We start from the raw sequence: 14499 nt of genomic DNA on the forward strand, positions 1-14499 counted from the left end.
TCAAACAATTTAAATGTGATAAAACAATTACTTATAATTTTTATTTTTTGTTGTGTAATAAATTAAACACAATGCCTTTTTTCATATCAGTATGTTTACTTCAGCTCCAGCCAAGATGACGGAAGAGTACTTTTGGTCAACGAGTACTGACTAGAGAAAGTAAGTTACAAAAAGGTTTTTCAAATCAATTTTATTTATATGGTGCCAAATCACAACAACATTTGCTTCAAGGTGCCTTTTCTGCAGGTGCTGGGTTTATTATTGGCCCTGCCCTCGCACTCCCTATAGTTATAATACAGGTCACCTGAGATGCAAGTCTGCCGTCACCTGCACCCACAGACCATCCTCGGTGATCAATACCTACTCGTCTGGTCCACAAACAGTATAAAAAATAAACATAGTTTACAGATCTGATAAGTGAAACAAAATAGCTTAAACCCGAATTCTATCTATTCTGCAAATACACTCTGAAAAATACTTTCCGCTGAGTTAATGAGTAAAGATAATGAGTTTAATGAGTTTATCAGTCACTTATTTTGGGTCATACTGAATAGTACCGACTGGTCATACAGTGTTTCAGAAAGGCAGATTATCCCTGTTACATTCATGGCTAAACATGAATGTAACAGGGATTGTAACAGGGCACTCCACAGTCAGACCCTCCTCTCTCCTGTCACATCTGGTTCAATCAACAGATTGTTTGTTAGTTTAATGAAATCTTATACTTCTGAAATAAAACCTGACCAAAATAATGATGACTGTTCTTCTTGTCATAATTCTGCATTCCTTGATTCTGATAAGTGAGCAGTTTTTTTCCCATTAGAAAGAGAAAATAAATATATACATGGATATATACAGCTTAAGTCCACACTGATATTACTTTGAGAGCCTGTATCCGCCTCAGGCAGTAACCACACATCTGATAATTCATTTTGATCCATTTGAGACGTACAACTGAATGTACATCATACTTAAAGTGCTGTTCTAATTAAGTCAGTGAACACACAGAGTAAATGTGAAAAGTCTGGCCACAACCCTCCACAGAAGCACTGAGAAAAAAAACAAAACAATTTTGTTTCAAGCAATATTAAAATAATATAAAAAATAATGTCTTGATGCATGCTCAATCATCCAGGAGAGGAAATGCCAAAAAGTTGATTCTGTTCATCTGGACGTAGCGTTTTCAGTGGGAGAAATGTTTCGTCACTCATCCAGGTGAAGTCACCTGGATGACTTCACAAAAATCAATATCTCAGTCATTTTTATATCATTCATCCAGGTGACTTCACCTGGATGAGTGACAGCTGACAGCTGACTGCAGGTTTTCCCAACCTTATAAACAGTACATTTGCACAATAACTGAAACTAGCACCACTGGCAAACAGTGTTATTGCTGTTTTTGTTGTTGTTGATCAGTGGTCATGACAATTTGCATATTAATGATCAAGAAACTGACCTCACAGCCCATTGTTTGCCAGTGGTGCTAGTTTCAGTTATTGTGCAAATGTACTGTTTATAAGGTTGGGAAAACCTGCAGTCAGCTGAGACTGAAGAAGTCACCTGGATGAGTGACGAAACATTTCTCCCACTGAAAACGCTACGTCCAGATGAACAGAATCAACTTTTTGGGAATCTAAGTAACCCCCTTTAAATCCGTGTTCTTATTTCTTTTACAAACAAAATATGACTGTTTGTGAACATTAGAGGCAGATTCTATTAAATGCACAGATTGCCTGTTTCCAGTGCTGTAACCACTGCTAAGCTAACTGGCAGCAGTTTCATATTTCAGTTTTTCTTCTGCCAGAAAGCAAAGAGGAAAAAAGAAGAAAAAAAACTTCCAAAAATGTAAAAATAATCATTTAAGATGCATCTTTCAACTATTCTGCGGTGTTTAAAGCTTTTGGATTGTTTCCGTTTGGTGTCACTCACCTTGATGTCAAAGACTCTGATGAAGTAGGATCTCTGAGGGTTGTCCTTGACAAGGCAGGCCACTCCACAGCACCTCTTCACCCAGTTACAGCTCCTCTCAGCACCATACACCTGGACCACTGCTGAACACAGAGTCTGAAGCACAGATATGATGGTTAATATCATCACCTGTGAGATTTACAGAAAGAACAAAGACAACTACAGAAAAGAAGGTTAAGTTGCTGATAATGTAACCACTTCATCTCCCTCCATTTTTTCTTTAAGATTTTACAGACACACAATGTTCTTTAGTATATACCTGTAAACTCCATGTGTGACAAATGGAGGAGGAAACGTACACTATGCAAAACCTTCAAACAGCCACAATTACAGCTGGGAGGAGAAATAGAGTTGGTTATTAGGCAAATACTGAGACCTTTGGAAATCAGATTATATATGTCAAATGCATTCTACCTTAACAGGGAGTCACAAATGTGCAGAATCAAATGAATATATCCAAGTCTGATTTGATGGCAGGATATCAAAGGCCCTACACTGATTCGTGGGTTGTGACTCAGCTGTATTGATGTAGTCACAAACAAAAGAACTCTGATGTTAAATTGCTGACTTTACATTTACATTAGGTGAAAAGTGAAGGACTTGTAACTCTTTTTATACACCGATTCCCAACTTCAGGGGGGTAAAACTTAAAAGTACTGACACCGCCTCATTGTCTTACACTTTTCCACAGTGTTTTAACAACAACAAGAGGAGTCCAGCTGCAGTAGTCAGCACTGCACAGGTTTCAAACAGCTCCAGTTTGTGGTTTCTGCAGAGGTTGCACAGTGTTTGATGCACCGCCATGATTCCTCTGCAGTGGAAGTAACTCCGGCTGCTGAGGAAGTTAAGAGGAAATGTCACTGCGTCCTTTCCCTCTGTAATTTATAGGTGTAGGTCAGAGGAACAGATGCAAACACTTTTCAGCAGGAAATCACCAATCAGCATCCCCCAGAAAAGATCAAAATTTGTTCCTTAAAACCTTAAATTAAAAGCATCTCAATTCTTACAGAAGGAAGAATGCAGCAATGAACACAGACAGTGGTGACACTGCAGCCTCTGCGAGCTAAGATCTTAGCATCTGTTAACAATGAACACAAAAATCAATATCTCAGTCATTTTTATATCATTAGCAGCCTGACTGCTTCCTGTTAAACTCCTGATAGTGCCTACTACCATGAGTTAGTGCTAAAAATGTGTACATGCATTAATCACTGAAGACGTAACTGATTTGAGCAGTTAGTATTATGTAGCAGTTTTCAATGCAATTCAAGTTTTATTTATATAGTACCAAATTACAGTCACCTCAAGGCACTTTATATTGCAAGGCAAACACCCTATAATAATACAGAAAAAACTACAATACTCAGATGGCCCCCACAAGCAAGCACTTGGCAACAGTGGGAAGGTAAAACTCCCTTTTAGCAAGAAGAAATCTCTGGCAGAACCAGGTTCAGGGAGGGGCGGCCATCTGCTGCAGCCAGTTGGGGTTGAAGGGAAGAGAAAAAAAAAAAAAAAAAGAGCGCGAAAAAGAACCAGAGATTATTAATAACTCATGATTGAATGCCTGGCGTCTAAACACAGCAAGTGAAAAAAGGTGAGTGAATAAGAAATACTCTGTGCATCATGGGAAGTCCCCAGTAGACTAGGCCTATTCCAACAAAACTAAGGAAGGATTCAGGTCCAGTCCTACTTGCTTTATCAAAAAGGAAGGTTTATCTATTGTTGTGATCCAAATTGGAAGCAGAAGAGGGGCTTGATAGCTGAAGGCTCTGGCTCCCATTCTGCTTGCAATTTCCTAGGAACCACAAGTTCAGCCTGCAGTCCAAGAGCAAAGAGCTCGCTTATGGTGTTATGGTACTATGAGATCTTTTAAGATAAAATGGGGCCTGATTATTTAAGACCTTTTATGCGATAAGATGGATTTTAATTAGATTCTGGATTTAACAGGAAGCCAGTGAAGAGAAGCCAGTTTGGGAGAAATATGCTCTCTCTTTTCTAATCTGTCAGTATTCTTGCTGAAGCATTTCAGATCAAATGAAGGCTTTTCAGAGTTTTTTGGGGGGGACATTCTGATAATAATGAATTTCAATAGCCCAGCCTAGAAGTATAAAATGCATCAACTAGTTTTTCAGCATCACTCTGAGATACGATGTTTAGAGATATTACACAGATGCAAGAAAGCAGTTCCACATATTTTTGTTTAATTTGCACAGTGTTACTCAGTGTTACTAGCAGCCAAGGTAATGGCATCTAGAGTGAGTATCTGGTTAGATGCCATGTTTGTAATATTTATTTTGCTATTTAAGGACAATAACCTCAGTTTTATCTGAACTTAGAAGTGGGAAAATGATCATCCAGTTGGCAAGATAAGTGGGCCAGAGAGAGCTTGAAGTCACCCCGGCTTACCTCTAATCACATCTGAGAAAGGGAAAAAGGTCTTAACATTCAACCTTTTATGTTTAAAATGATACAGACTGTTAGTCTTGGTAGCAGGGGATTTTCAGATTGTGTCCAGACAGGCCCCATGGACTGAGGCCTGGCCACCAGACACTCGCCCTTTGGCACCCTCTATGGGCCCAGCTCAACGGTGGGGCCCCAGTAACCCTATCCCAGTCAGGGTGAACTGTTCCTTTGATTATTATCGCTATGTCTGGTCCTTCACCCAGGACCAATTTGCCATGGGAGACTGTACAGGAGGCAAAAGCCTCCTGAGAACATAGCCCCTGGGATCCCTGGGACACAAACACAAACCCCTCCAGAATGATAAGGTAGCAATTCACGGAAAAGGGTGGAGTACCCACTGTGGGTCAGAGACGAATTGATGTCCCAAGTGGAGGAGTTTAAATATCTCAGGGTCTTGTTCACAAGTGAAGGGAGAAGGGAGCGGAAGATCAACAGATGGATTGGTGCTGTAGCTGCAATGATGGGGATGCTGTACCGGCCTGTTGTGGTGAATAGAGAGCTGAGTGTAAAGGCAAAGCTCTCAATTTACTTGTCGATCTATGTTCCTATCCTCACCTATGGTCACAAGCTGTGAGTAGTGACCGAAAGAACGAGATCGCGGATACAAGCGGCAGAAATGAGCTTTCTCTGAAGGGTGGCTGGTCTCTCCTTTAAAGATAGGGTTAGAAGTTCGGCCATCGGGGACAGGCTCAGAATAGAGCCACTGATCCTCCACACTGAAAGGAGCAAGTTAAGGTGATTTGGGCATCTGACAAGGATGCCTCCTGGGTGAGTCCTGGATGAGGGGCATGTCCCACCGGGAGGAGGCTCCGGGGCAGACCCACGACATGCTGGAGAGTTTATATCTCTCGACTGGCCTGGGAACGTATTGGTGTTCCCCCGGAAAAGCTAGAGGAGATGGCCGGGCAGAGGGAGGTCTGGGCCTCTCTGCTTAGGCTGCTGCTCTAGATGGATAACAGAGTTAACCTTTATGTGTTTTTGCTAATAGTAAATCATCTTTATCTGTATTTTAGGCCTTTTATCTGCTCATTTTATCATGTTGGAGAATAAATTCAAAAGGATTTGGATTTCCATTATTTCCTAGTGGATTTTGCTTCGCTTCTATTGGGTTATACCTACACATAGGGCTGCCACGATTAGTCGACTAGTCACGATTACGTCGACTATCAAAATCGTCGACGACTGATTTAATAGTCGACGCGTCGTTTGAAGCTTTGTAAGATCACAAAAGACGCAGGAATTAGTAGTAGGATTTAAGAGTGTAATAACGGACTGAAACAGAAGATGGCAGCACTGCATGTACAAGGATGCCAGCTGCTGTTAAACCCCGAAGAAGAAGAAGCTGTGTCCCAGAATTCATAGCGCGGCCCAGATCAGTTTACAACAATGGCGGCAGCTAGTTCGTTTTAATATTACTCTTATTATTCTTTCTGGGTCACAAAATAAGCGTTTAACATATTTTCAGGTGAGAATGTAACTGTGTAAACCTCAAATATCTGCTCAGTTTATCAAGACACCACATGTTTACAAAAGCGCTCCGACGTTTTCGGAGACGTCTGTTACCCACTAGCTCGATAGCTAGCCGGGGGTCAAGGCTCACTAGAGCCCGTGAGAACACCGGACTCCCAGCAAATCGTTTTCAAACCCACCGCCGTCTTTCACTAATCAGGTTAAACATATATAAGTCACTTAGATAACTTAAAAATGTTATTGTTTGGCTTTTTTCAGTATTTTATTTGTTCCTGAGTAAATCGGTTTGGCTGAGATTAAAGTTATAGTTTTTACACAGCTGAATAAACTTCAAGCAGACAACTGATTATCAGAAGTGTGAGATGCTCGAGAATATACTCCAGTGTCCCGTTATATTTTAGATAGCAAGGAGTTTATTAAACCGAAACAATCTGCAAATTTCATTAAAATTTAATAAACTATCATCTTGTCTTTATTTTTAGTTAGCACATACCTTAAACACTTAAATCTGTAAGCTAATAATAGTTATATAAGAGCAGATGCATGCTGGTGCAATAAGCTGTACGTCCAATGGATGCATGATCTGATTAGTCGACTAATCGCAAAAATAATCGGTGACTAGTCGACTATCAAAATAATCGTTTGTGGCAGCCCTACCTACACACAAGAGATAAGGATGGCCAAGGCACACTTATTCTCTTAACCTTTTTCCTCACAAAGATCAGAACAAGGTCAGCATTATCTCAGAGTAGGTTAATTAGATAGGTATAATTCAAGTGATTTGATTTTGTTTTTATTAGTATTATTTGATTCTGCTTTTGTTTTACTGATTCTAAATTACTTTAATAAAATATCCTGCATCACAAAAGTCTACATTATGGACATTACCTTTTTAGGCCTTTGTTAAACAGTACAGGTAAAAACCCGAGTATTAATCTGCTTTAATATAAATAGCTCTTAGAGGCCACTTCAGCCTTACAAAAGTAACAGACCCCTGGGACTTAGTTTTTCCAAGTCACTAAATGAAACCAATGATTTTCCAAGAGAACCTATCCGGAGGGGAGCTGCCATTAACAGGTGTGGCTACTGGATGCCAGGCCTGCAAGGGTACTCAGACTCCCGTTTTTTTGCATGAGAGGAGGCAGGGTAGACACCCGGAGAGCTTTTGAGGCAGTTAGAATTGGGCAAGTCCCCTCACCCATCAGCTCCACATAAGCTCTGTACTGCCTACTGGGTAAGATCCATGGGATCAGAGATTAGGATTAATTTGACGGAGGGGAGCTGGTCCTACAGATCGACACAGGTCTTAATGTCTTTAAGACAGTCCTGCAGTTTAACTAAATGAATGAAAATCTATGCTATGCCTTCAAATGGTACTGCCTAAAGGAAGCCTGTACAATGTACATAAAAGTGGTTCTAGCACAGAACCCTATGGAACTCAATAATTAACCTGTGTGTGAAGAAGACGCTCCAATTACATGAACAAATTGGACTCTGTCAGATAATTATGATTCAAACCAATGCAGCACAATAATACTCACAGCATGTTCTAATCTCTGTAATAATACAATATGTTCAATGGTATCGAACGAGGTCTAGCAGGACAAGAACAGAGATGAGTCCACAAGAAGACCATAAGTAACCTTCACTAATCCTGTTAGTGTAGTTAGATGAATTTTGAAACCTGACTGGAAATTTTAAATTAAACCTCTCCTCTGTAAATTATCAGTTATCTGTTTTACATCTACTTTTTCAAGAAATCCTGAGATAAAATAAAGGTTGGACATCGGCCTAAGCTAAGACAGTTCGGTCAAGTAATTGTTTAATTCCAGCCACCTTAAAGGCCTGTTGTACATAACCCAACAGGCTTCTCTGCTTTTTTAATTATTGTTGAACAGCCCAGCCTTGAACACAGCACATTAACACCATGTACAGGTAATGCTGACAGACTGTCAATCTACTTATTTTCAAAGAAAGAAACCAGAGAGAAAAATCAATTGGAGAGAAAGAGTCGGACTAAATATCACCTATTACCCTATGATATCATAATGTTGCTGGGGAGACATCATCATATCGTAATTTTAAAAAAAAGAAAAGAAAAAAAGGCTGACGTCAGCGTGCTGTAATTTAAAAAAGTTTTAGAAAACACAAGAGCTATCCCTTGTGCTCTCTGAGTGTTTTTGTGTTTTCTCCAATGGTTAAATTTTTATTTGTGAAGAATAGGGATGGGTACCGGTATCCGGTGCCATGATGGCACCGGTTCTGACATAAACGGTAGTAACCAGACCGAAAAGCAGCGCACATTTCGGTGCTTTATTTCGGTGCTTTTTTTTCCTGAGATGTGATACACTTTGAATTCTAGCCAATCATTTTACGTTTCCGGGGATAGTAGGCGGGTCCAGGTACGTACGTTCTTTTAGAGCAGAGCTACAGATTAAAAATGCCCAAGGCGAAGCGGTTAAAAGTCTTGCTGTACTTCACAGCAAAAGATGCAAACTCAGCAGCCTGCAACAAGTGCTTTAAGGTGATACTGTGGAAAGGAGGTAACACCTGAAATCCGATGAAACACCTGGCGACGCATAGCGTTTTTTTTAAAAGCCGAAAAATGCGCCGTATTTGATAGCTTGCTGCGAGACCTCACACCGAGCGCATCTACTGCAGGTGTGGTGCCTGTTATCGGACGAAGAGTTAGCAACATCCCCCAAAAAGCTGAAGAGTAGAGTCCTGGCCCCTAGCCCTGCCAGTGTAGCAGAAATGATGAGGATGATGATGGCAGCAGCAGCCGTTCTTCTCTGCGTGAGTAGCTTAATGTTGTTCGTGTATAATTTACGTTGAGTAGGCTAACCACGTTATTACATTAATGTATCTAAGGTGAACTAGCAAACACCATCATAGCTACATGCGGCTGTCTTCTTGTTTGATGGCAGATACTCCCTTCACCCTGGCCAAAAAGGCAAAAATGACCAAATAAAAAGTGGGAAACAGTTAAACATGAGAGGTTTTTGGATAAAGTTTTTGTTTTTTCCATTGTTAAAGCACTGCTTCCAGCCAAGAGTGATACCATATATGCCCTATAGCTGCAGAAAAGGCTAACATTGTTATCTTTTTACAAAAAAAACAGCTGAACATGAGAGGTTTTTGGACCAATTTTGTGTTCTCCATTCTTTAAGCACCGGTTCGAGCACCGTTTAAGCACCGGCACCGTTTCAAAAGTACCGGTTTGGCACCGGTATCAGGTAAAACCTAAACGATACCCATCCCTAGTGAAGAATATAGACAGTTTAAGATTACAGGAATACTTGGTTCAGTGTTCCGACTCTTATCCTGACTACAGCGCTAAAAAGAAACCCTGGGTTGTCCTTTTGTTCTTCAATCACTGATGGATAGTAAGATGTCCCAGCGTTATAAGGGCTTTTTTTTTTTTTTTAAAGTAGAGCAACAAACTCTTTTTCAGGCTAAATTAAGATTTTCTAAATTAGTGTGACACTGTTTACTCTCCAGGTTATATGCTTTAAAGTGCGTGTTTGAGAGTTGTACTAGTGAGTCAAGTGCTTCCTAATGGTTTTGCCTTTAGTAGCAGAATAACAGTAATTACTGGAGCTTCAATTTAAATAAATTTAACAGCAAATTTAAGAAGCTGCTTTTATAACCTGCGAGAAGAACTCTGTGTTGTTATTTTGTTATTGTGGCTATCATTTGCATCCAGCTGATAAGGACATAAAAGCACAAATTTGCTGTGTTCATCTTTAAAGAAAGCCAAGCTCAGCTTTGTACCTGTGCTTATTTACCAGGAGCGAGCATAAACAATGCTGACACTAAGAAAGAAAACTGTAAAAACACAGTCTCAGAAACCAAAACAATGAGCTAAAAGTCCATTTACTTGCATTGATTCTATCGATTTCCCCCCCTTGATATGCATGCACACCTGCATGCCTAAATGTTTTTTCTTCCAGGTATTGGCTTAGCATCTAAAGTATTGACTCATTAAGGTTATCAGGAATTGCCCAACTAAAGTATTAAGTATTGTATTAAAAGTTCTATTTATCGCTGGCCATTCCCCCCATATTTATCTTTATGTTTTATTTATGAATAGTTGAGTTACTCAATATTCATCTAATTTTTGGCTATTCTAGCTGGACTGAGAAGCACATGCATTTCCTATACAATGTGATGTGAATACACCTGCACCTACTTTTAAGTTGCAGGTGGTAAACAAACGCAGGAACTTACGGCGCATTTCCTGCCTAAGTAGCAGAACAGGCACTCGTTCTCCTGCGGGGTAAGGAGCAGGGAGCCGACGTTAACCGCCCTGCGGGGCGGCGGGTGGCTGTTCATGGCACCAGAATCTTGTAGTCGACCCCGAAACAATGCAGTTATCCCTGGAACGGGCACTACAAACGGCTGTATTTACAGAAAATCCATGCGGGCTCCGGTTGCTGTGGCCTGCAACCGGATCATCTCCGCTCAGTTCGACTCCGAGCAGGAGGGCGGAGGAGGATGTGGTTGCGATCTCTTTTCCAGTCTTGCTCCTGCTTAGGAAAAACCCTTGTATTCTCAGTTTGGTGTTGAATGTGAAACCAGTGACTCGTTAAGTGTACGTAGACAGATAAACGCTCAACTTTCATTCGGAAACTCCAGCGACTGCAGCAGTAATGCGTACATCCAACATGGCAGCAGGAGGGAGCAAACCACTTTAAGGATACAGCAGAGGGGTGTTGCTTTCAACAAAATCTGCCCATATCCGCTATAATACAGATAACATGGGCAGAAAAGCCGAAAGATGTGACACATTAAACACTGTAAAACTGTTGAATTATATATATTTTTTCCGTGGTAAGAATAAAATGTCGCTGAAAACAAAAACGGTTCATCCCATGCGGCAGCAGAAATGCAGCTCTGTAGAGGGAGAAGGGTGGGGGGCAGGGGGATGCCAGTAGATGTAGAGCGTGGAAAATTCTCTGTAAGGAAACTATTAGCTTTATCATTATTATTTGCCTGAAATTAAACCGACTGGATTGTAAAATAACATTATATTCTTGTGCTAATCCAGATATAAAATTTATTTTTATATTATACATATTCTACTTTATCTTGTACATATTATAGTGTGTGCAGTATGTAGCCTACTATGTGTAAACCTGTGTTTAAACATAGTAAAATAGACTTGATTTACTGCTTTCTTAACCAGGAACTTTCTAACCACCATAAGCACTGCAGACATTGAGAAATAGATTTTGGGAGACCAAAATAAAAGTCTCAATTCTCTATGATAATTCCCTATGACATTATTTTTACAGGTCACATCTTTATAGTTGTCTAATTAAGTACTTAAACCTGATTCCGTGACCTGACCACTAACCATTTTTCTACTTTTCTACTGTTTCTACTCTTCTGGTGTTCTGCAAAATGCCCAGAATGGCACATATCCACAGTCCTTATTATTCCAGTCAGTAGTGGTGAACAACTACCAACAGAGCCTACAATGATAGGTGACATCTTATACGCTCAAGTTTCTAAACTTGATCTGCTAACATATTAGTGCCAGACACAACAAGGTGCCTTTTAAGGTTTTGTAGAAGACCAGTCCAGAAGCATAATGTGTTGGCTGTTCATTGTATAAGACGTGTTGATATCGAGAAGTACAATGTTAATGCTCTGCTGTGACAATCAAATTAACCTAAATTATATTTTAATGGTAAACAAATAAAATGTTGAAGTTTGTGAATGCTGAGGTGACAAATGGACAGACAGTCTCATGCAGGACCTGTCTTCATGCAGCAAGTACATCAGTGGCATTAACACCAACACTAATCTGGAGACCAGCTGCTCCTACATTCTGCAGTATAAAACACTGAGCAAAGGTCACAAGTTTCAAAGAAGCAGCACCGACAATCTACGATGTTCTCATGAAGCAGGATCTCAGTAATTGAAAACTTTGGTAGTCATTTTTGGGACCAAGGATTTTATCCTGTAAAAAAGTCTTGTTTGCTTAAAATGTTATTTAAAAAGCTGATTAGTTTATCTTAGTTTCAACAGATGGTGAAGAAGGTTGGGGGTGGAAAGTTGTTCTTGCTAAATGGAGGCAGAAGAGATTTCTAGCACAAGGGATGATGCAAAACCAAGATGAAATTTATATACTTTTTTTCATTGTTTGTTTTGTATTTACACTATTAGGATTCGTGTAATACTATCAATATCATATCATATGAATTTATAATAATTCACCTAAACATTTTATTGCAAAGCTATCGAAAAGCACGTTCAGTACATTTCGGTAATCATATTGTTGTACTTACAATTTTATTATTAAATAGCTGGGATTTTTTTTGTTGTTTTTTTCTTTTTATTTCACTGCCGCCTATATGATATTGCTAAAGTCCTTCCTTGGGGGGCTCAACCCGGGGTAGCGGTCATGGCCAATTAGGGGCTCTGTTGGCTCTTAGGTGACGGTTTCCTCGTGGCTACGTGCAGCGGGGCTAGGGGAGGGTCTGTGCTGACGGACGGGGGTTACTGACCTGGTAGCCTGGCTGCCCCTGGGTGGATCCGGGACGGGCGTGAGGTTCTGGGGGCGCTCCGGCTCTGGCCTGGGGCCCTGGCCGGGCCTCGGGGGCCTGGGTCCTGGTTGGTGTGTTGCCGGGGTTGTGGGCCGGTGGGTATATGGGGGCCCACCACTGGCGCAGGGTGCCGCCGGTGCGCCGAGCCACCTGGGGGGCTCTTCAACTGGTGGGGGGGGGGGGGGGGGGGGGGGGGGTTGTCACATCTTGCAGGAGCTTTCCTCTCTCAGGAACTCTCTCTGCAAGAGGGGGAGATACAGGAGAGGTGGAGGAAGATCTCAGCCTGGCCGTCTATTGTCTTATGTAGTCTGGAAGATGAGTGGATGATGGGGTGGGTGCAGTTTTCTCTGTGGTGGGGTTGGGTGGACTGCCCCGGGCTCTGTGGGGCCGGGCGGCGCCGCTGCACTGGGCCCCGGTTCGGATGGGCCTGGGCCCCCCTTCCCTGGCAGGTCGCGGAGTATGGGGGTGCCTACTGGGGTCAGCGGGGGAGCTGGCCCCAGGGAGGGGTCACTTGCCCCTCCCTTCCTTCCCTCCCCATCTCCAGCTGCCTCCCTCTTCCCGCTCCACCACAACCACCCACACATGCAGGGCCTTGGAGTAGGGGTGTGTCACCAGGGTGCAGAGGAGGTAACCCCCCCCCCCTCTGTCCCCTTCTGGCTGCCTCTGCCTCAATTTTATCCCGCAACTTAGACATTCACATTACTCACACTCTCATTACACATACATATAGGATCTTGGGGGTGGGCACGCTACACGGAATCCCAATTACCATCAGGGTGTACACCTCACCCCTGGCGTCGTTGCCCACCTCTCAATTTTAAATACACGTAGACATTGAGGGCTAGCAGGAGGGACTATGCGCTTACCTGCTGCTCTCTGGCAGGTAGCTCCATGCCCTCCTGGGTTTTAAATGCACCTTAGAACACACATACATCAACACTACAATGAGCGGGTGGAGGGAGGTTAGGAGTCTTCTCTCGCCCTCGTTCTCTGCGGTCGGCTGGAGCAGGGGGGCTAGGAGGAGGAGTTGGCCGTCCGACTGGGGTCCGGAATGTGGGGCCTCCCTGCTGCTGCGGAGTCGGGGCGGTCAGCTTTATATCTTTATGTCTGTCTCCACGTTGGTTGAGTGTGGAGTAAGTGCATATGAGAGCATGAGGGTGGGAATGGATGTTTGTATCTGTGTGTGCCTGTATGTCTGTGTCCATATGTCAGGTTGGGTATCAGACGCCACCTCTCTGAGGACAGCTCAGGCCCTCCAAGGTTTGGAGGCCTATCTCCCCCCACCACTTCCCCTGCCGGGGGCGGACTCCCTCAGACATCGGTGCGTTGGTGGTTCTTTGTGTCCGGGGGTGGGCGTCCGGGTACACACCGGCTCACTCCTTGGCGGCTGCTTATTGGGGCCTGGAGCCTGGGGCTCGCTTGGGCCACTTTGGAGGTGGGGTGCCCCCGGCCTCTCGGCCTGGGGCTCGGTCACTCAGGCACAGCTGGCTGCCGGCGGAGCTCACGGGCACGTCACTGCAACCCCCCCTGGCTTCTGCTCCGTGGCTGCTGGGTGACCCCTCATCTGGGACTCTCCTCAGCTCTTTCTGGGACAGTGGCACGGCTGCCCCTCTGTTGGTCTTCCTTGGTCTCTTGTGTTCTGAGGGCCTCTGGATGTCTGGAGTTTTGATCTCCTCCATACCTGCTTCATGCCCTGGAGGACGGGGCAGTGGCCCCCCACACCCTCTAGCAGATCATTACATGAGGGAACCTTTTAAGAAAACAAGCGCGTCCATGCTCACAGGTGTACACACGGGTGATCACACACACAAACTACACCCTTTTTGGCTCCTACCTCAATGCACACTGTGCTGTCGATCTTACGTGCTGCACAATAATGTTTAATATTTAGTATTTACTGTCATATTCCCATATATCATTGTGATGTTGTTTATTGCATTACTCTCGTTTTCTTCTGCTTGTTTTCTTTTTTCTTTCTCAACAGGTGATCCAGGTGATCGATATATGTATTTTTTTTTTTTCTGCTTATTCTGTTGGTTTTTGT

General features: G+C 42.8%; 1 protein-coding gene across 2 annotated transcripts in view; it reads right to left on the reverse strand.

The window, feature by feature from the left end:
- LOC146514970 (actin nucleation-promoting factor WASL-like) overlaps positions 1-10699 on the reverse strand; it is a 31430-nt gene extending 20731 nt beyond the window's left edge. Inside the window, exons 1-2 of one of the 2 annotated variants that reach the window (XM_085166726.1) lie at positions 10132-10699; positions 1930-2064 (exon numbers count right to left, since the gene is read on the reverse strand). In XM_085166726.1, coding sequence (XP_085022852.1) covers positions 1930-2064; positions 10132-10236 — 240 coding nt within the window. In that variant the 5' untranslated portion in view covers positions 10237-10699. The remainder of the gene's footprint in view (positions 1-1929; positions 2065-10131) is intronic. The other variant, XM_085166727.1, reaches the window with a different exon arrangement.
- Positions 10700-14499: the final 3800 nt, after the last annotated feature.

Source organism: Neolamprologus multifasciatus, chromosome 7, assembly GCF_963576455.1.
Source record: "Neolamprologus multifasciatus chromosome 7, fNeoMul1.2, whole genome shotgun sequence".
Lineage (NCBI taxonomy): Eukaryota > Metazoa > Chordata > Actinopteri > Cichliformes > Cichlidae > Neolamprologus > Neolamprologus multifasciatus.